This window comes from Alosa alosa, chromosome 18 (assembly GCF_017589495.1).
Source record: "Alosa alosa isolate M-15738 ecotype Scorff River chromosome 18, AALO_Geno_1.1, whole genome shotgun sequence".
In the NCBI taxonomy this organism is placed as follows: domain Eukaryota; kingdom Metazoa; phylum Chordata; class Actinopteri; order Clupeiformes; family Clupeidae; genus Alosa; species Alosa alosa.
This window is the reverse complement of record NC_063206.1, coordinates 5599480-5621979: the sequence shown is the minus strand read 5'-3', so window position 1 is coordinate 5621979 and position 22500 is coordinate 5599480. Positions and strand designations below refer to the sequence as shown.

Genomic DNA, 22500 nt, shown 5'->3' with positions numbered 1-22500 from the left:
TCTCTTTCTCTTTCTCTCTCCTCTCCTCCTTTCTTCTCTCCTATTTCTCCTATATATATCTTTCTCTCTCCTCTCCTCTCTTTCTTTCTCTCTCCTCTCCTCTCTCTCTCCCTCCTCTCATCCTCTCTTTCTCTTTTCCTCCAATTTAACTCATGCTGATGCTGGCTGAAGGCTTTACTCACAGCTTTACTCATTTCAAAGCCTTCTAAGAACTCTCCCTCCCTCCTTACCCAACCTCTGTCTCTCTCCAACTCTCTCTTTATCTCTCTCTATCTCTCCCTCTCTCCATCCATCTCTCTCTCTCTCTATCTCTCCCTCTCTCCATCCATCTCTCTCTCTCTGTCTCTCCATCTCTCTCTCTGTTCCTCTGCTAATCCTTCATTGTTTTGTTTTGCCGAAGACCCATCCTTATGCAAAGTCACCTTGCTCTTGTGATTCTGCAGTGTGTGTGTGTGTGTGTGTGTGTGTGTGTGTGTGTGTGTGTGTGTGTGTGTGTGTGTGTTTGTGTTTGTGTGTATGTAGGTGTGTGTATATGTGTGTGTGCATGCGTGTGTGTGTGTGTTTGTGTGTACAGTGTGTGTGTGTGCATGTATGTGTGTGTGTGTGTGTGTGTGTTTGTGTATGTAGGTGTGTATGTAGGTGTGTGTGTGTGTGTGTGTGTGCGTGTGTGTGTGAGCATGTGTGTGTGTTTGTGTGTGTGCGTGTGTGTTTGTGTATGTAGGTGTGTGTGTGTGTGTGTGTGTGTGTGTGTGTGTGTGTGTGTGTGTGTGTGTGTGAGTGTGTGTGTGTGTGAGCGTGTGTGTTTGTGTGTGTGTGTGTGTTTGTGTATGTAGGTGTGTGTGTGTGCGTGTGTGTGTGATGTGTGTGCGTGTGTGTGTGTGTGTTTGTGAATGTAGGTGTGTAGGTGTGTGTGTGTGTGTGTACAGAGAGCCTGCACTCTCTCTCTACAGATCAGTATTGGATAAGGGCTGGGTGGGACTCGACCGACGCCACAGCGCATCACCGCAGTGGGACCAGACGATGGGCAGGCACTGGGCCCGTCCGAGGACATTACTGATCCCATTCATCACATAACGCTGTTTGGAATTACACTTGGTGTATCCAGGGCTCCACAGAGGGCAGTTGGGGACACAGAGTGCAGAGGTGTGTGTGTGTGGGGGGGCTGTAGGTGAGTAATAGTGGACGTCAGAGGGCGCCAATATGGGTTACATGCAACTGACCTGGTGTAGGGGATGGCAGGATGGGGCGTGGGTCACCTGCAAGTGAGTACAGGATGAAGAGGGTGTGTGTGTGTGTGTGTGTGTGTGTGTGTGTGTGTGTGTGTGTGCGCGGTGCGTGTGGCGCAGGCGTGGCGTCGCGTCGCGTCAGTCGCAAGCGGCGCGGCGCGCGCGTGTGTATGTATAGGAAGGACCTGGAGCCAAGTGAATTGTCATTAGTGGGTGGGTAAAGGTGTGAGCTGGGCAGGGCTGGGGGGTTACCTGCCGGTGTGTGTGTGTGGGAGATGGGCAGGGCTGGGTGGTTACCTGCCGGTGTGTGTGTGTGGGAGATGGGCAGGGCTGGGGGGTTACCTGCCGGTGTGTGTGTGTGTGTGTGTGGGAGATGGAGTTGAGGGTCCTTACCTGCAGGTGCTGCTTTTCTGCATGACTTCAGCCCGGTGGTAGCCGGACAGCTTGCAGAAGCCATCGTTGCTGTAGACGATGGGCCAGTCCACGATCTGAGCATTGCCCAAGACAAAGTTGGTGTCTGGCGCAAGGAGAGGTGCAGAGGAGGGAGTGGAGGAGAGAAGGAGAGGAGAGAGGAGGAGAAGAGAAGAGGAGAGAGGAGGAGAGAAGAAGAGGAGAGAGGAGAGAGAAGGAGAGGAGAGGAGGAGAGAGGAGGAGAGAAGAAGAGGAGAGAGAGGGAGAGGAGGAGAGGAGAGAGGAGGAGAGAAGAAGAGGAGAGAGAGGGAGAGGAGAGAGGAGAAAGAGGAGAGGAGAGAGGAGGAGAGGAGAGAGGAGGAGAGAGAGGAGAGAGGAGGATAAGAGGAGAAAGGAGGAGAGAAGAAGAGGAGAGAGGAGAAGAGGAGTGAGGAGAGGAGAAAAGGAGAGAGGAGGAAATGAGAAGAGGAGAGAGGAAGAGAGAAAAGGAGAAAACAGCAGATTAGACAACCAGGTGATAGAGAGAAGAGAAGAGAGAAGAGAAGAGAGAAGAGAAGAGAAGAGAAGAGAAGAGAAGAGAAGAGAAGAGAAGAGAAGAGAAGGAGGATTGAGAGATCAAAGGGCACCACCAGGCTATGCCCGCCACTTAACTGGACATATCAGGGGAAGAGGATGGGAGAACTGTTAAAGTTATGGCACGATGAAAGCCACTATGTGTGAAAGTAAAAGCAGAAGAAAGAGAAGAGAAGCATCTCCAGTCCTCTACTGGCCTGTCCAGCCAGCAGCCGTAGGGCCCTGAGCTACGCACAGGCTACATCACTTCCTGTGTCAGAGACACCTGTTCTGAGACACTAATATGCTGATGTCACACCAGACAGTGAGCTCCCCGTTTCCCCTTCGGCATGCGACTCTGCCGCCATCACCACCCAGGATACACCTCCATGGCAACGACAAACCCCCTCTGTCGCGGTGACTTCGCCCTGTCCCCCAACCCACCCCACCCCAGCCCAAAAAAGAGACACTTCAGTGTGGCATTTATATGCCAGAGACTGCTCTGCATGACAGAGTGTCATATTCCTAACTGGCGTAGAAGGTTCCAGAAATGCCAAAAGTCATGTTGAATGCAATGGCAACAATACATATAATATACATATCAGCCAGCATTGTGTAGTGCTGAAACACTGTATGCCCACCTTATCTAGCTCTTCTCAGTCTAGAACATGAGGAGTTTGTTATGCCATGGGAGAGATGTAAGATGTAATCCTTGGTGCTGTTTAGCTGCTGCTGCTGCTTAGCATATTTCTGCTGTGGTTTTCTACTAGTCCTGCTGCAGGCTAGCCCCGCGGACTATTGAGCGACAGAGCTGACAATAGCACTTTGGAGTTGCTGTGTTAGCATATGGAGCTCTCTCTCTGTGTGAAGTGCAGCTTTTAGAAAAGCAAGCTCATTGTAAAATTAGACAACAAGTGATTCAATATGGCACAGATTACTAGCCTGAAATCACCAGCACAAATGGTTGACATTGGGCCCTTTACTGCGGCAGGATAATAATCCAACAGAAGTTCATCAGCACACATGAGAACGGAGTAAAATGCTTTGTGAACTGATATGCCTCTCCACAAACACACACACACACACACACACACACACACACACACACACACACACACACACACACACACACACACACAGACACACACACAGACACACACACACACAGACAGACACACACACACACACACAGAGACATCGTTTGATGTCTTCACAGATTGTGGATTAAGATCATTCAGACAGAGCCTGTCAGATTCATTCTTCAATCAGTGTATATGTGTGTGTGTGTGTGTGTGTGTGAGAGAGAGAGATACAGAGAGAGAAAAAAGACAATGAGAGAGTGAGAGATTAATATTTGATGGGTGACATGACACTGTTATGCTTATCAAAGACAAGTTTGTATTTTCATCCAGGCCCAAATTGTAAATACACACACACACACACACACACACACACTCACAGATATAAAACACAAGACACAAAAATTCACACACTCATGCACATGCCCACACCCACACACACACACACACACACGCACACACACACATACCCACACTGAAACACTATAGGCTGGATAAGCAATGTAAGTGCTTAACCTCATGTCATCTGAACTAGCTTTTGTCATGCACATCTCCCTGAGGTAGAGATGCAGCTCTCCATCCAGAATGTTTTTATGGGATTTAAACAGTCCCACGCCACTGTAAACTCTGCACCACTCATCACTGAAGGGCCAGCCCTGCCAGAGCCATCATTAACACCTTGCAATAACTTCAACATTTAAGGTGCCATTTCGGTGTCCCTAATCTTCTGTAAACATATCTGTGTGGCAAAGCACCAGCAATGGCCAAAGGGCAACGATGGGGCGAAAAAAAAGGTCAAAATATACAAACAAAATACAAAATGTGTCCCTTGTTTATGGAAACTTGCAAAAGTGCTGGTGCCCAAATTAAGTGAACTACAAAGGAGATTTTTTAGATGTTAAAAGAGTCAGCAACCAGACAGAGAGACACAAAATACAACACGACTAGTGCTCTACATGGAGATGACTACAGTAACTACCCACACAAACACAGCAACCACAATGGAAGGAAGGGCGTTCCATGCCAACATTTGTTATTTTACAATGTTAGAGACTTATAGCTTAGCTTAGGCGCAAAGGAGGTGTGAATATCCTATAGAGTATTATGTTATTACTTTCATATAGTGTTAATTGTGAATTAACACTACTGTACACTTACAAATATGTTAACAGGCAAATGTGAGAGGAAATGACAGGGAAGGAATAAATTATAGATGGGTACAATTTGTAAATTAACAGAAATTGGTATAGAACAGGCTATGTTTTCAGGAGGGAGAGGGAGAGAGAGACAGAGAGAGAGAGAGATTCTTGTTCGGAAAGATACTTTTAGAGGGGGGACTTTACAGTAATGGTATACCTGTCTGTCTATGTGATAATGTCCAAACTGAAAAGTTGAGAAGAAAAATAGTTAAAGCATGACATAAAATGTAAAGTCCTTACATACTGTATACTCTGCACAAAGCCAAAACGTCACTGTTATTGTCTATCAAACTGGATACATTTTTATTAGGGTTGTTTCTCTATATATTGGCCTATCCCCTATCTTCAAATAATAAACTTAGGATGTCCTATCATTTCAGTAATTTCAGAGAAGCAGCATTTGGATAAGCATAACAATTATTATCATCATTATTGCTAGTATTACAACAAAGACTGACGGTGTATCACTGCAATACAGACGGAGGTCAAAAGGCAACACGGTAGTGGCGTATTTGGAAAGAGAAAGAGCACGCCACGCCTTGTCGGGAGAGAGAGAGAGAGAGAGAGAGAGAGAGAGATGCCGCTCATGTCTTTCTTTTTCTTTGAAAGCATAGTATCCACCTTGGTTCTAAAATGCGCGTGCGACTGCGTAATTGCACAATGTAATCTGTGATTTAGTTTCCAGTGGAGAACAGAACACTGGTGATTTCAGATCTCATAGAAATGGCCTTCCAGGGGTAATGGTCCCCTGGGCAGGTGGACGGCAATACACCCAAAGCCATACATTCTGAAAACATGTGGAACACTTAATAGTCCCGAAATAAGAATCTGCGTTACAACAACAGCAGTGCAAGTCAAGTGAATGCAGTCAAGACTTGCATCGAAACTTTGTAAAAGAGTTATCAAGCCTCAACGGTTAATTCTATCAAAATAAATTAGGCTACTTACAAAGTTTTGTCCACGGTATACGGCCTAATAACGTCAAGAACAACTGCGCAAATGATATTCAGTTATCAGTCTCTGCGGTGGCCGAGGACATAACGCAGTTCGGTGCGCCAAAAAAATGCATTTCAGGAGAAGCCCCCTGAAGCTAAGACGACCTGCATCTTAACCGCTTTTCAGAAAGCATACGGACAACACAACAGTTCGTACAGCAGTCAAATTGTCAGCAGTCGAGGTGTGGATCACTGTTTAAAAGGAAGGAATTTTGCTTGTTCTGTTTTTAGAAAATAACTAGTTAGCTTGTTTGCGCGCGTTTTATTGTTCTGTGGCGCTGTCATAATCTAAAATTGTTCAGATAAAACGGAATGGATCGTCAAATTCTAAAGCGTTTAGCTGAATTTCACAAATGTAGGCTAGTCTTACATGTGAGTTCTACACTGCAGTTTGCCTTCCTAAAATTCAGCTAAGCCTAACAATGTATCGGCGTTTATTTTTTGTAAGTAGCCTATAGCGAATATTGCCACTGGCAGATGAATTGGATCATTCTCTATGAATTAGACTAAATGTGATGTTGAACATCACATGGGGTGGACAGATAGGAGCCTGTAGCCTACATGGTAAAAGTACCCTAAAGGCAGCAGTGGCTTGAGTCGTCATAAAACACCCAACAAAATCATACGAATGTTGTGGATATTCCAAAAAAGTTTGTATTTCCAGTGCTGTCACGGAGACTTGAGTGGCGTTTGCTTGTTAGGGTGGATAGAGCGTAAACACACAATGCTCAAATGGTATGTGCGCCTTACCGTTCGATCGTCTGACAATATTCTCTAGAAAAGTATTCTGAGGGGCTACTAGTCCTCTCCGGCCGCCTGCCATCACGGCGGCTCATGCAGTCGTCCCGCAGGTTGCGAGCGGTGACCGTAAACCAAACGTTATCCGCAAACTGACGTCTCCGATGTGTCGAATACCTCTGCTGTCTTCATGCTGCTCTCTTCTCCTCCGGAGCTCTGGATTGGGGGCTTTCCTCCTCGCGCTGTCCCTGCAACACAATCAGGAGCGACTCCCCCCTCCACTCTCGATTACGCGCACTGGGCGAATTTAGCAGAAATGCGCGCCCCCGTTCGCATCACAGCTGCCTCGCATCTTCGGACCAGCGCATCCGACTGGTACCTAACTTTGTACTGATGCTCGCCATCTCCATCCTCAATGTAAATGCGCCATCTGCTGATAGATCATGTAAGTGTCATTTTGAGGAGTTCCTAACAGTGCCAGGGTAGCGCAGGGCAAAATTGCCAGACAATAGTTTTTTGCCATTTTACATGACATTGCATCATTCATTTAGCAAACACAGAGAGACTTTCAGTTAACTAACTACAAGGACAGACCCCCTGGAACAACTTGAGGTTAAATATTCCAGGCAGGAGCACCATGGAGACAGCTCCTGAAAACGAACTCACAGCTTTCAGGTGTTCCATTTGGAAGGTTTCCATTTAGAGAGAGAAAAACAGTAGGCCTAATGGTAATCATTACACATATTACACAACAGGATCCATCAGGATGTATCAAGTGCACGTCAGGACAGGAATAGGTTGTAATGAAACACAAGGGCATCCCTGTTCTAAGTCATTTGGCCCTAATTTAAATGGTGGGCAAAGTCTAACTAGAGCTAATTTAAAAGGCAAAATCTATATGTTAATTTACAGTTTCTTTACAATCCTTTTTACCATGTTCACGTTACATGTTACACATTTTTACAGAGGCGTTTCCAAAAACTTGACCACAATTCGGTTTTTGCATATTTCAGATCTAGAGCTGTTTGTACAGCTCAGTGTGAATGTCATTCCACATAAATCACTCCACCGCCTCCAAATAATTCAGAACTCTGCAGCCAGGATAGTAACAGGCACAAAGTCCACAAGCCACATAACACCTGTACTGTTGCAGTTACACTGGTTACCAGTAACCCAGAGAGTCCAGTTTAAGATCCTACTGTTGACATATAAGGCCCTGCTCCCAACTATATCACCGACCTCTTGGAGAGCTACACACCATCCCGCTCGCTGCGATCCTCATCAGCTGGTCTGCTCAAGGTGCCCAAGATGAACCTCAGCACCATGTGAGAGAGTGTTCTCCCACACAGCCCCAAAGCTATGGAACTCACTTCCTAATGACATCAGGAAGTGTGAATCTACTGTCCAGTTTAAAAAGGAACTGAAAACCTTCAGACTAGCCTATATGGACTATGATATGGCTAAATGGACTATATATTTTTTCTCCTTTTTTCTATTTGTTTTATCTGTGAAGCGACCTTGGGTGTGCTGAAAGGCGTTTTAAATTAAATGTATTATTTATTATTATTAGAGTAAAGTCTGGTGTGGTGTGGTCTTCCTGTGTGAAAACCCTCTGAGTGGGAAGTGGCGAGAGCTGACAATCAGAGCTGTGAGACGCTTTTGTCCTTGTACTGTAACTGTGCTACAATACATTCCCACAGGAGGGAAGATGCTTGTGAGTCTATAAATTGCTTTAATATAAATGAGCATGCAATGTAATCAAATGCTTTGATTTGCACATACGCCTAAAAATGATGCATTTCATTTTCTTTTTCATCTACAGTATCTATTCTGGACATGGACACAAATGAAAGTGAGAAACACAAGATGGCAGTGTCCATATACACACACACTCTCTCTCTCTCCCTCTCTCACATATACACACACACACACACACACAGCACACTGTTTGACCACATGACCTGTTGCAGTCAAGAGCTCAGTACATCAGTGTTGGTCATTCAGCATCTAAGCACAGAGTGAGTGCAGCACCAGATCAAGACGGTAAGGAGATCAATTCTTAAAACAATCACAGGTTACATCTTGAAGTGTTAATGTGCTGATGCTGTTGCTTTACTCGCGTGTCTACACTTTGTTGTTGGACTACAGTACACTTTTACAACATTTACTGTAACATTGAGATGCCATTAAACATGAGTTTTATACACTGCTCAAAAAATTAAGGGAACACTTACAGTTTTCCACAATTGTTAAAACACATTTTTTAAACCTTCCACCCTTTTCTCCATTCTCAAACTACATTCACAGAATGTCTGACTGTTCTTGCAACACTCGCCTCAAAAGTTTTACTTGCGCTCAGAACCAAATAGTGTCAGAATATCGATCCAGTGTATGATTGAAGTGATGCCTTAATTTTTTTGAGCAGTATATTTAATCTATTTGTTTGGTGTTACAATATTTAAAGGGAAAATGTCAGGTTAACAACATTTTTAGTTAATGTTAGTTAATGTGTAGATATACATATTTTTTAAAAGCATTACTCTAAATGCACTACAATATGTACAGCAATTTCAATGACAATCACAGATTTACCTACACAACATTAATTAAAAATTTTGCTAACCTGACATTTGCCCTTTAAGTGCTTTTGTACATAATGCACTTTTTCCAGCCTATTTCAATGCAACCCTGCCTAATGCAAACATGGTGGGTATGGCACAACATAATTCATGCATTTAGCAAGAAGTTGTTTATGTTTTTCAGCTCATTGTACACTGACTGACAACATACAGTAAGCTTATAGTTAAGGCAATTAAACTGAACTGAATATTCATTTTTTGGTGCTTAAAGTGCATTTTTCAGCAAGGTTAACTGGCACGCTAATGTGTGTGTTTATAAAGCACACAGTGTGAACAGTTTTGAACAATAGGAGACATGGTATTGAGACAAGTATGATTGGGGGAAAAAACTGTAATACCAAGAAACACAAGGATCGGTGGGTCAATGTCACAGGATAGCTGGAGTGCATGCAGAAGATGCCTTGCTCATTGACTTTGCCCCATGTTAAAATGAAGGCCCTTAGATTTGACTGTATGCACCAGAACAAGTATTTGAATATCCAAGGCAAAATGGACCTCAAACATAAAATACCAGAAGCCATGTGTTTTGCAGATACTCCTGAAATTAAACAGAAGGTGAAAAAAGGACACCACTTTTGACACTCAACTCGGTCTCTCAGGCTGAGATTAATTTGTTTCTATTCAGCAATAGATATCTGTTCTTCATTAAATCCTGAACAGTGTTAAACTCTAAAAAACAACTAAATGCACAACATAAGTTTCCCCGAAGAGCCTTTTTAAAACCTGAGAGATCTGGATCATCTTTTTAAGATAGAAAAATAGATCTACCAAAATACCCAAATGTAATACTGTAAATACTGCTTCCACAGAGCAGTTGTCTTAAATATTCTCTTCTGGATGAAGACATGTCCTCTCTTTAACCCTAAAAGGTGTACCGTCACACCGGGGTGACGGGAATGTTGGACAATGAACGTTGTAAAGAATATCTGGGTTCATTGAATTCAACATAGACTTTTAGAACCTTGAATTGTTGCGGAACGGAATCATATGTTAGAATGTTCAAAAACCCACACAGGATGAAGAATACCTGAGAAAGAGACTTCCTCATAACTAGACCTGGCACACATGTCAGTTTCCAGGGCCCTTTAGCTGAGCACTTAGAGGGGGAACTAGCAAAACAATCCAAAGAGGCAGGGTCATAATTAACCACAATGAAACATTTATTTTCAAATCCCCCAACCCCCACCCCCCTCACACAGATCAGATACATATAACCCATGTGTCCATGACAACCCTTCTCCATCCCCTCACACTCTCCACAAACCCAGCAGCAGTCTCTGAGCACTAAGCACAGCGTGATTGTCTCTAGCTGGACCACGTCTTGGTGGTGTTGAGGTGGCTCAAGTGGTCGTCCAGTCGCTTGTGCTCGGGGAACCTGGCGACGAAGCGCTCCTCGCGAATGCTCTCCCACATCCGCCTGCGCCGTGCCGCCGCGTGGCCCAGCTCCTGCTCTGCGCTCATGTACGCGCGGCTGAGCCAGTACTCGTTCTCCGCCTCGCGCTCCAGCTGCTTCACCGTGTTGCGCTTCATCTGCCAGGTGATGGGCCGCGGGCGCCGGTACTTGCCGATCCACTGCTTACCCGGGATGCCCTTCCGCAGGAGGGCCAGAGTTAGGAACATGGCGAGGTCTGGCGCGCGACTCAGCTACAGGGGAGTAAACACTGGAGAGGAGAAAACACAAAAAGGGGCTATAGAATTACTATGAAAAAACAACACAAAAAGGGGCTATAGAATTAATATGAAAATTGACATTATTTATTCTTTAAACCAGCCATATTTATTTTCATGTTTTCAAGCCATTTCAAGTCCACAATGGCAAGGTGCAAGATCATTATATATTTATCATTTAAACCAAAATAGTCATTAATTTTGCTCAGATTCTGCTTATATTTCAAGTCCTCCCTACTGAAAAAAAAAAAACAGCTAGAAACCAGCTTATGCTGGTAGCTGGTTTGAGCTGGTCTTTGCTGGTTTTCTTCCAGCTCTTGCTCGTCTTTGCTGGTGTAGCTGGTTGGGCAACCAGCTGGATATGCTGGCGTGACCATCTGAGGAAGCTGGTCATGCTGGTGTGACCAGCCTGTCGTGTGGGATACAGCTGGTGCAAGATGGTCATGCTGGTGACCAACCTGTAAAGCTTGATATTGTTGGTGTAAGATGGTCATGCTGGTTTGCTAGAATGACCAACATAAGCTGGCATGGCCAGTTAAACCAGCAGTGTACACCAGCCACACCAGCTGAAATGACCAGCTTGAGGTGGTACGACAGGCAAAACCAGCTGAATTACCATCGTAAGCTGAGGTACCAGCTGAAGGTATGTTTTCGGTCAACCATCATAGGGTGGTCAAACAAGCTGGTCAACCAGCAAACCACCTTAAGCTGGTCAGGCAGTTTTTTTTCAGCAGGGCTGATATCTCAAAGAAGTTAATTTACAGCATACAGTGTGTCTCATTCTGTAAGTCGATTTGGATAAAAGTGTCTAAAAAGGGAATTAATGTAACGGATGAATAAAGGAAAATGTAAACTATGAATAGAATATGTTAGCGCCCATGGTAAGCTATGTAAGAAAGTCCTTGTGGTACGTTTACAGTTACAGTACTTCATGTCACGCTCACATGTTTTGTCGCTGCTCTCTATTACGTAGCCTACTCTGAATAGTTTCTCCGTAATGCACGTTCAAAGTAATGTTTGTTTGGCGATGTCTCCATCAGGGAAAAGGTAGCTAACCATGATATCTTCTAGTGCTAGTCTGCATATTATCTTCCCAAAGCGTTTAACTTGCTGACCTTGATTGACTACGTTAGCTAACTAGCCAGCAAGCACACTTCACTGGGAGCCAAAGACTGTGTAGCATGCAAACTAACGTTACAACAGGCTTTCTCAAAGCAATTCTCCCAACAGCGAAGTGTAATAACTCCAAAACTCAAAAGTCTCGTCTAATATTAACTTAGCTCATGTTAAGTTAAACTGAAGTGACAGGCGGCTAAAACGCTTGCGTCTCTCTAACATTATGCACTGCATGTGTCTCGTATCAATCACACGTTGGCCTACGTAGCTTTAGTCGATATTGCTGATGTAAACAAGCAGTCTGAGGCCAAAATTAAACATTTTAAAGGGTCTCTATATATCATGATGCTGTTAATTACCTTCGGTAAACGACTCAAAATCCAGTGCCTAATGAACGACTCACGTAGGACACACACAGCGAAATTTAAGCATGCGCAGTGATACGTCTCTTGTTTCTACGGTGTTTCGAGAAGCACAAACATAACCTTTCTTTCTGAAGTTTTGGTTTCCTAAAGAGCCCACGAGAGGGAAGTGTTGTCTTAAGAAAGCCAGAGCCGGATCGGCTCTAAAGAAAGCCTCTCTCATCAGCATTTAAAATCAAGTATTTCTCGACGGAATTAGTAGTCTCACCGAGATCCTTTGTGGGTGTCAAGGCATATGAGGGCTGTGCCAAATTAGCCCGACCCATACAACCTCATTTCCAAACAGTTTGGAAGCTGTGTAGAATGCAAATTAAAAAAATATGTGATAATCTGCCAATCACATGAACCCAAATTTAGTTGCAAAAGAAGACAACATTTCAAATTTGTTGAAACTGACAAATTACATACCCTGCATTTTATTTGTGACAAACAAACGCTTCTTTTGAATTTGACGGCAGCAACACATCTCAAAAAAGATGGGACAGAGGCATGTGTACGACTGTTTTGCATCACCTCTACCTCTTTTAACAACATACTCTAAACATTTGGGAACTGGGCAGACATGCTGTTTGGCCAGTATAGAATTTCAGCTGTTCAACTGGATCCATCCTATTGTAATAGGATGTTGTTATCCTATTGTAATATGAGAAGAATGCAGTTTGCCATTGTTTTCCTGAAAAAATTCAAGACCTTCCCTAAAAAAGAAGCAGTCTGGATGGCAACATGCTGTTAAAACCCTGTAATAATCATTCAACATTACTGTAATTGTGCCTCTCAGTGCATGCAAGCTGCCCCAGGCAATCATGGATGCTGGCGCTCAAACTGTGCATTAGCAACAAGTTGGATGGCCCCTCTACTCTTTAGCCAGAAGGATTCGGAGTCCATGATTTCGAAAAAGAATGACACGTCTGGATCATGTAGTCTAAATATGGTTTCTTCTTTGTATGGTAAAGTCAAACTATATTCATAGACAATGGTTTTCAGAAGTTTTCCTGAGTCCATGGAATGTTCATTTTCATTACACAAACAGGGCTGCTTTTCATGCAGTGTTGTCTGAGGCTCAAGGCCATCCAATACTGTTTTTCAGCCCTGTGCCTTGCATACAGAGATGTATCTGAATTATCTCATCACCATAATCATATATCCTACATGGTGAAATCCCCAAACTCTTCCCAATGATACATTGATGAACAATATTCTTATATATATATATATATTACATTGTTTGCCCACAGTTTTTCACACTGAGTACTGACTGCATCTGCAAAGCTCTTTTTCAGCATAGTGTCAATCAACCTAATTAGTTCTAAAATGTGCCTGCTTGATTATTCTCCAGCATTACACAACTTTTCCAGACTTTTGTTAACATGATGCAGATGCGTTTTGTTTTTATTGTTGTTTTTTTTATTTGTATATTTACACAGCTTCCCAACAGTTTTTTTTGGAAATGGCTTTGTTTGTCACATCGTTAGCTAACCAATCATCAGTCTGGTTCATTGCATGTGGGTCATCTTTCCATGCCTGCGAGGGACTAAGGGGATAAAATATAGCCTACTTCAACATTTAATGGCCTAACAGTAGTAAGATGCCTTCTGCGCTTTAGAGAAGCATCGCGAATAGAAATCCCTGGCATCAAGGCTCTCGCAGGCCCAAGTGGTCTATCAGTATAGGGTGCAGGCTATCAGGCCTAAAGGTTTTAGAGTAGTTATTCAGCATACGTTCACATAACGCACAGTCCAATATTAATCGAGGTCTGCGGTTCACCGCGTGCCCACTGCTTGGATTGATAAAGGCGGGCGGGTTGGAGAAGTCGTACATTCCTGACGGATGGCTTCAGACTTTTCCCCTCCCTCCCGGAGTGGAGAGGGAAGGAGAGAAAAGGGAGTCGGAAAACCATTACACATCTTCAGGAAAACAGCGTGCTGGCCCGGGCTCTGCTGCGCGTGTTGGCAGCGGTCCACCGGGCACCATTTCCAAGATGTGGTGGTGGGTGGACACCAGAGCTAAACTTGCCAGCGCTGCGTTGAGGTTCGTGCGACAGTACAGTCAAAGCAAATTACTCCTTAAACTCCGAGTTTAAGATCAGATAGCTGAAGGTTGCAATTAACCCACTCGGCTTGATAAACGACAGTGGTTGTAACCTCAGGCAGCACAAACTCCACTTCCCTGTCATATAATGCAGGCTATCTTCATAACCCACGTGGAGGCAATGTTTACAAACACAGTGCTAACTTTAACAGTTCATGTCGAATGTCCTTTTCTCCTCTGGGGTTAGAGCGACCTTCATTAATGTATTTATTTATTTATGTATTACGTGGAGCGAACTAATAATTGCGCTATTGTTCGACTAACAAGCAGGGAAAACACTGGAACTGCAGGAATCCACCTTGTGCACTGCACTGTGGGTCGCAGCGCCACCCGCACAGGAATCAGTGGCGCTCGCGCAGATGGACACAGGATCAAGCTCGCGCACATTCCGATGGTGTGACACACTAGCTGTAAACCGCGCTTTTATCTACTTCGAGCAGCGCACTATTGTGCACATCGCCGACCGGGGGAGTTCATTCAGTAATGGAAATTGGACGTCCCCGCTGAGTCGGCGTGCCTGGTTGGAGCAAGCCATAAAGCAGCACTGTGCCTCACGTGTGCATAGATTCAGCGGTAAGTGCATAGTTGTGTTTCGATGTGTTTGTCTCCTTTTCTTAATTATGGAAAAATGTCATACTTTAAAAAGCAACTATAGCTTATGGAGTCATCTCTAGATGTTGTTTCATTTACAAGTATCCCCATTTCCTATTTTTTCCCCAGGTGTTTTTTCTGTAGGACTCAGTCATTAATTACTCTCCTATAGCATTGTGTGTGTGTGTGTGTGTGTGTGTGTTGGCCCTAAAAGGGAGACATTATACAGCAAAAAGAAAAGGCCTGTTACACCCTCAAATAGTCTCTCAGACCAGTCTGTCAATTACTTTCATTCAAGATAACTTCTGAGGACCTCAAGATTTTCTTTGGAAGTTGTGCCTGTTGCCTGAGATGATGTATTCTAGAGAAATACAAAAGGTCCAGTGCTCTGCTATTTGAAATGAAATTGAATGGAAAAAAAAAATATTTCTTGTTCATATGGTGTGTCAAAATTATATAGTAAGTATTCAGTTTTTTCCCCATCTATTTAATATGCCTGAAAATTTCAAAACATTTCCCATCCAAATTTTGAAAACAATCTCTCTCCCACACAACCCTGCCTTACTCCCTATGTCTTGCTGGATGTTGTCTCGAGGCCAGGTTAATGTGTGTGTGTGTGTGTGTGTGTGTGTGTGTGTGTGTGTGTGTGTGTGTGTGTGTGTGTGTGTGTGTGTGTGTGTGTGTGTATGTGTGCGTGCGTGTGTGTGTGCGTGTGTGTGCACTTGTGCGTGCGTTGAGAAGTCATTGCTGGTGACAGGGGCCCACTTTGCAGGCATTGCTTTTCATGAGAAACTGGAGGAATCCCCAGCAGTGGAACAGCTCTGGTAGGAAAGTGGGCACAGAACACAACAGTCTTACTGAAGCATGAGAAGCATATGGAACTGATTAGTGGGCAGGGCTGAAGACGCCAGAGAGAGAGAGAGAGAGGGGGGGAAGAAAGAGAGGGGAGAGAGAGGGAGAGAGAGAGGGGAGAGGGAGAGAGAGAGCAGCTCAGCTTTCTGATGGGTTTGGGAGAGGGAGAAAGGGAGTAAGAGAGTGAGAGAGAAGTAACGAAGGAATAAAGCATTCATTGATAGAGCGAAGAGTAGTAGAACAAGCCCAGGGTCCTCTGCAGGATACGGTTAGTGTTGCAAACTCAAAGAGTATTGAGAGTACTGAGAATGAGATAGCACAGTACCAGTACTTCTTCCTACTGTGCTCATTAAGTGCTCATATATACAGAATGCTCTGGCAGGGGGAAACGTCAGGGCAATATGAGCCAGGTTTTTTTGGTTGTTTTTTTTTGGGGGGGGGGGGCATAATACAGGAGGGGTGTTCTGTGGGAGACGGTGAGTCACCCAAGTTCACAGCAGGGTGTTCACAGACTCTAAAAGAGAGGGATGGGTGGAGAGGTGGGGTGGGGTGGGGGTCTGCGCTTTATCCATCCATCTATCTTTCATCCCCTTTCATCTATTCTTCTCATCCGAGGATCTTTTCCTCTGACTCATCGGCGCAGCAGGTTTTGGGGCATCTCCGAGACAAAAGATACCCCAATTTTTTATCCAATTAATATGCCAGTCCCATGAGTCACAGCCTCCGGTGCTGGAGGTGTGTGTCTGCAGGGGCTGAAGGAGTGTGTGGCATGCACACTGGGGCGAACAGAGACCTGCATTGTTCCTTTTGAAATGTAAAGGCATTTTGATGCCCGTGGAGAGAATTCAGTTATTCACCACACACACACACACACACACACACACACACACACACACACACACACACACACACATACACCCATTTAACCAGAAAACAGGCTTTTGGCTGCATGGTGACACACCACCAAATGAAATATGAGCAGTGGTTGCCACAGTGAGTTCTCTCTCTCTCTCTTGCTCTCTCTCTCTCTCTCTTTTCCACCAAATCTTTTTTTAGTGTTTAAAGAATATATGCATGGAGGGGTCCCGCACAACCTTTTCACCCCTTTTTTAAAGACTCTGAATATCAATAAAACCTCTATGGCTGGAAAGTTCAGTGATATAATCCAGATAGAATGACCAGCTCTTTTTCCATTGGTGTCTGGATTAACCGTGTGTTTACCATACAGACTATTCCTGAAGCTCTTATCCACACCGTGTTGTTACTAGACAGGAACATCTCAGGAAAGATGTGTTAGGTCCTAACACTATTTGACGGACAGATCAAATGAGGCCATGTTTACAGGATTTCTTGACATGACTGTGGAGCTTCAAACAGAGGTGAAAGTCTCATTGAGTGCAATCATCGGCAGGATGTTTGGGGAGGTTCATTGACACTCACCTGACAGGACAAAGTACACTTGGGTTTGACAGACATGACATATTGGCCTAAGTGTATCAAGAGATTGTTTCCCTTTCTATCCTTCCCTCATTCCTTCATTCATTCCTTTCCTTCTTTCTTTCTTTCTATCCCTCTTTATTTATTTATTTCTGTCTTTCTTAGTAATTAAAAGTAACCAGTAAAAGGGAGTGTGTTGTAAAATAGTGTAAGTCTAAGTAAAGTTAAAGAGGCGTACATACGAGGCATTAACAGTGAGACATCGTCATTAACGTGTGTGTGTGTGTGTGCGCGCGCACGTGTGTGTGCATGCGCGCACATGTGTGTGTGTGTGTGTGTGTGTGTGTGTGATAAATGGAATCTGACAGGCTCAATCCCCCCAATGCTCTGTAGTAAAACTCAGCCAGTCCTGCTGTCCGGTCCTCCACTCGTGTTCTGTAGCCTGCAGAGCTCCAAGAGGTAGACGCTGGGGAGTCGTTGAAAGGTTGCTTCGCTGGGAGAGACTGCTCAAAAAGTGGGAGAAGTTCCTGTTAATGTGGAGGACTTGACTTTGTTCTGCCAGCCGTGATAAAAGCTGCCCTTCCCTCTGAGATCAGCCCTGTGTTTCCCTTTCCCCCCTCCCTCCCTCCTCTCTCTCTCTCTTTCTCTCCTGCATTCTCCCTCTCTCTCTCTCTCTTTCCCTCCCTCCCTCTCCCTTGTTCTGTCTCTGTCCCTCTCTCAGTTTACTCTCCTCCACAGTCCAGCGAGGAGCTGCAAGGAGTGCTGGACGGTGCACAGGAGGGCTACTGCGTCCCTTTCCAAACTATGAGCTGAGCAACTAAGGACTTGGACAGAAGGACACAGCAACAGCAACAAGCAACAAGGTGAGAGAGGCTATACATTTGCTAGTGACATTTCCAATAGATAGAATAACAATATCATACTGTATACATGTCTGTTTGTCTAAATCTTTCCCTGAATACTTCCCTCTTTCTCTGCATCTGGGTTAAATCGGTGTAAATGTGCAAAGAGTTATCTTGTTGTCTTGTTTATTTACCTGGAGTACTCTTGTTGCCTTGTTTGTTTGTAGACTTTAACTAGCCTGTATAGAGATCAGAGCTGGGATTGATGTGCCTACACACGAGCTGACCTGACATGTATGTGTTGTGAGCTGTTGGTTATGTCTGGTTTTTACTATCACCAAGCCTTCTGTAGAAATGTGATCTGCTAGAAATTACAGCTGGGAAGGAAATAGGTCAACACGTTGTTAGTGGCTGTGTTTGTCCGTTTTTGTGGAGTTGTTTGTTTATTTGTTTGGACTGAGTTGATGACAAAGGTGTCTACTGTATGTCTACCAGACTTGGATCATGAAGGAAGGATTCCTGTTTGCAGACTCCACATGGATCCTGTCTGTTGTGGTGGAGACGGGGGCTGTGTAGGCTCTAGGGGACAGATGTGTGTGTGTGTGTGTGTGTGTGTGTTTATGTGTGTGTGTGTGAGTTGGACAGGGCAGTTCAGTACAGTGGAGGGGAACCCCACTCTTTACATTTGGCTCCAATCACTCTAATCGCTTTCCTGTGAGGGAAGGTGTGGCTCTTGTTGACCAATGACATTGAACATTGTTCTTTGTTAACCCTTTGCCGCATGGGAGCCCCCTGTCTGGTTCCAGTTGTATTCGCTCGTATTGATTTGGAATGAATTGGGCAGAGCAGGGTCTGGTGACGGACAGCCAGATTGTTTTTTGCGCCGTGATCATAATGTTATTTCTTCTCACTCGTTTTCTTCCTCAGGAGGCCCAGAGCTGCTTCACAATGGAAAACATCTGCTTGCAAAAGACATGTTTCTGCTGAGCAGCTTCTGAACCATAGTCAAGGACATATTTCTTCTCATCTGGAGCGATACAGACATCAGCACTGCAAAGACAATCCTCCCCCTTCCTCCCAAGCATCTCCGTGTTACACTGAGTCACATCAATTCTTCTCATTCTCCCTCTTCACTTTCTCAGTCTCTCCATGTCTGGCTTTTACTGTTGTACTGTGTTGTAAGTGCCCCCATCTGTGCAGAGGGGCACAGGGGCTTTCCCGGGAATTCTGCTGATTCTGATTCTGACTCATTTTGATTCTGATTCTGACCCTGATTCTGATTCTAACCCTGATTCTGATTCTGATTCTAACTCTGATTCTGACTCTGATTCTGATTCTGACTGATTCTGATTCTGACACTGACTCTGACTTTGACCCCCATTCTGACTCTGATTCTGATTCTGATTCTAACTGGATTCCTGTTACCCCTGGAGTGGTTCAGGGGCTTTCCCAGGAATTCTGCAGCACTAGCAGGGGATCAAGAGGGGCATAAAGGCGGTGGATTAGGGCACCTATTTGCCCCCTCCCCCCCACCCACACATACACACATTCACATTCACACACTCACACACATCACTGACCCCTCTCCCAATGCTCAGTGACACAAAGACACCAGAGCTGGAGGCTAAGGAGGAGGAGGAGCGGGCGAGGGAGGAAGGCCCGCCACAGAGCCCAAACGCGTGCGTGCACACACACAGCCCGTGCATGAGCGCGCACGCGCACGTAAACGCTGACATGGACACAGACACAGACGCCAATGGCAAGACCAAGAGGAGAAGCGCAGAGTTGCTGTGGCCAAAACACGGACCGCCGGAACTCTACAGCAGCACCGAGCGCTACCTGCGGGTCCAGTCGTGTCCTGAGCCCGGCCCGGAGCCCTGGGCCAGAACCACATCCCCCAGGGAGAACAGCTCCCTTAGGAGCCTCTCAGAACCAGGCTCACCATCTGCCGATAACGGGTGGACGAGCCATGACAGCATGTTTGGGGACAGCGAGGCGGGCGTAGTGGTGTTTGACTGCGTGGCGAGCCCGCAGCTGACCTCTGACATGCCCACCTCCGAGGGCGGTTTTGCCAGCTGTGCTGGCGGGCACCAGCAAGGGGCTGGCAGAAAGGAGCGCTCCACCCTGCTGGTGCGCAGGTTCTACCGGAACAACCAGCAGGTCCGCAAATCCGTCTGGACCGGAACCAGAGCGATCGTCCGAGCCCTGCCCAGCGGAGGCATCGGCGAGCAGGCGTGGGACGCCATCCTGAAGCATGCCCAGGGGGTACGGGACCGGCAAGGTCTGACGCACGTCGTCATGAGGTGGCACAGTCAGCGTGTTGGCATCAGTCTGCATGGGCACCAGCAGGAGCGCGTGGCAGTCTCGGGGCTTGGACTCCTGTTGATGGAGGTAAGGGTGGACACATGCACGGTTAATGTATGCAGCATATCCACAGGGCTTTTTTAGGGAGTGACCAGTAATCTATGTTGCAGATGTGTGTACACACCTGTGGCTGTGTGTTTGAGTTTGAATGCCTGTTTCAATTTGTGTGTGCATGTGTGTGTGTGTGTGTGTGAGTGTGTGTGTGAGTGTGTGTGTGTATAGGTGTGTCTGAATGTATAAACACTGGAAAGTTGTGAAAGGCTCCTCTGTCTGCCCGGCAGCGCACTTAAATACTCAAATGTGCACACACACACACACACACACACACACACATGCACAAACACACACACATACACACGCACACACTTCTGCCTGGTATGGAATCCCAGTGGTCTTCCAGCTGGTAATACTACACTGTGTGCACAGTAGAGAAAGTCTCTCTGATGAATCACTGTAGCCACTGGGGATGACAGGGCCTGTTAGTTTGCCCATAGCCACTCAGTCTCAGGATGGCCTCAAACTTAGCTGGTCTCAAACTTAGAGCCATTCAACTTAGCCGGTCTCATACTTAGAGCCATTCAGTCTCAGGATGGGCTCAAACTTAGCACCGTTCAACTTAGCTGGTCTCAAACTTAGAGCCATTCAACTTAGCCGGTCTCATACTTAGAGCCATTCAGTCTCAGGATGGGCTCAAACTTAGCGCCGTTCAACTTAGCTGGTCTCAAACTTAGAGCGATTCAACTTAGCTGGTCTCAACCTTAGAGCCACTCAGTCTCAGGATGGGCTCAAACTTAGCACCATTCAACTTAGCCGGTCTCAAACTTAGAGACATTCAGTCTCAGGATGGGCTCAAACTTAGCGCCGTTCAACTTAGCTGGTCTCAAACTTAGAGCCGTTTAACTTAGCCGGTCTCAAACTTAGAGCCACTCAGTCTCAGGATGGGCTCAAACTTAGCGCCGTTTAACTTAGCCGGTCTCAAACTTAGAGCCATTCAGTCTCAGGATGGGCTCAAACTTAGCGCCGTTCAACTTAGCTGGTCTCAAACTTAGAGCCGTTTAACTTAGCCGGTCTCAAACTTAGAGCCACTCAGTCTCAGGATGGGCTCAAACTTAGCGCCGTTTAACTTAGCTGGTCTCAAACTTAGTGCTGTTCAACTTAGCCAGTCTCAAACTTAGCGGAATTCAATTTAGCCGGTCTCAAACTTAGCGCCGTTCAACTTAGCCGGTCTCAAACTTAGAGCCGTTTAACTTAGCCGGTCTCAAACTTAGAGCCGTTCAACTTAGCCAGTCTCAAACTTAGAGCCTTAAAAGTTTAGATTGGTTTAACTTTGTCTTGCGATGCCTCCCTTCCGGAACAGTTATTTCACCTGCAATCGCTGAATGTCAGTAAGATTTCATGGTCTGTCATCGCTAGTCTCTTGTCTGAATGCAGCTTTAGTTTGCCCACAGCCAGTCCTCTTGATGGTCTCAGACTCATAGCCTGTTGGAATGCCCATAGCCTGTTGGAATGCCCATAGCCTGTATCTCAGGATGGCCTCAAACTGGGCAAACTGGGGTCTGTTTCCCAAAAGCATAGTTGCCTTGGTAGTGTCACGGCCATGTGTGTCGGTACAGTAGATTTGAGTTGCGCATGCACAAACACTTAAGCTTGATATTGTCTAATACCACATTTTTGATTTTGGAAAATGTGTTAGCTCTTACTAAAATGCCACCAAACACCATATTTCTGTATTGTGTACGGGTGACTCAAAAACAGTCGTCTCACATTTGGCAGTGATGCTACCATGGAAGATGCATCGAATTTAGCAACTATGCATTCGGGAACCGGATCCCAGGCTGGTAAAAATGCTGTCTGTGATTCCAGTCCAGTACACTTTTAGTTCAACTCAGTGAACTGCCCCTCACCTGGGGTAGCCGTGGCCTACTGGTTAGGGCTTTGGACTTCGTAACCGGAGGGTTGCTGGTTCGATCCCCGACCAGTAAGAAACGGCTGAAGTGCCCTTGAGCAAGGCACCTAACCCCTCACTGCTCCTCGAACGCCGCTGTGGCATGGCAGCTTACTGCGTCGGGATTAGTGTGTGCTTCACCTCACTGTGTTCACTGTGTGCTGAGTGTGTTTCACTAATTCACGGATTGGGATAAATGCAGAGACCAAATTTCCCTCACGGGATCAAGAGAGTATATAGTACATTTTTAGTTCAACTGGCCCTCACCGTTCCTCACTGGAGCTCATGCACTCGTTTGGCTCGCTACCCTGGACACAAACAGACCGAGCAGCGCAG

The 22500-nt window shown here is 45.5% G+C and overlaps 3 protein-coding genes across 3 annotated transcripts in view; 1 reads left to right on the top strand and 2 right to left on the bottom strand.

Annotated features, from left to right (window-relative positions):
* kcnh1a (potassium voltage-gated channel, subfamily H (eag-related), member 1a) overlaps positions 1 to 6481 on the bottom strand; it is a 106285-nt gene extending 99804 nt beyond the window's left edge. Inside the window, exons 1-3 of the mRNA XM_048270286.1 lie at positions 6213 to 6481; positions 4625 to 4651; positions 1620 to 1743 (exon numbers count right to left, since the gene is read on the bottom strand). Of these exons, the coding sequence (XP_048126243.1) occupies positions 1620 to 1743; positions 4625 to 4651; positions 6213 to 6285 (224 nt within the window). The 5' untranslated portion in view covers positions 6286 to 6481. The remainder of the gene's footprint in view (positions 1 to 1619; positions 1744 to 4624; positions 4652 to 6212) is intronic.
* A 3494-nt stretch (positions 6482 to 9975) lies between these two features.
* On the bottom strand, positions 9976 to 12091 carry mrpl57 (mitochondrial ribosomal protein L57). The gene is made up of 2 exons (XM_048269219.1): positions 11983 to 12091; positions 9976 to 10500 (listed from the first exon to the last, which is right to left on the bottom strand). Exon 2 carries the CDS (start codon positions 10457 to 10459, stop codon positions 10145 to 10147), a length of 315 nt encoding a protein of 104 aa, XP_048125176.1. The 5' UTR covers positions 10460 to 10500; positions 11983 to 12091; the 3' UTR covers positions 9976 to 10144.
* A 7145-nt stretch (positions 12092 to 19236) lies between these two features.
* Positions 19237 to 22500, top strand: part of LOC125311914 — a 47627-nt gene continuing 44363 nt past the window's right edge. The window contains exon 1 of the mRNA XM_048270283.1: positions 19237 to 20246. Coding sequence (XP_048126240.1) covers positions 19446 to 20246 — 801 coding nt within the window. The 5' untranslated portion in view covers positions 19237 to 19445. The remainder of the gene's footprint in view (positions 20247 to 22500) is intronic.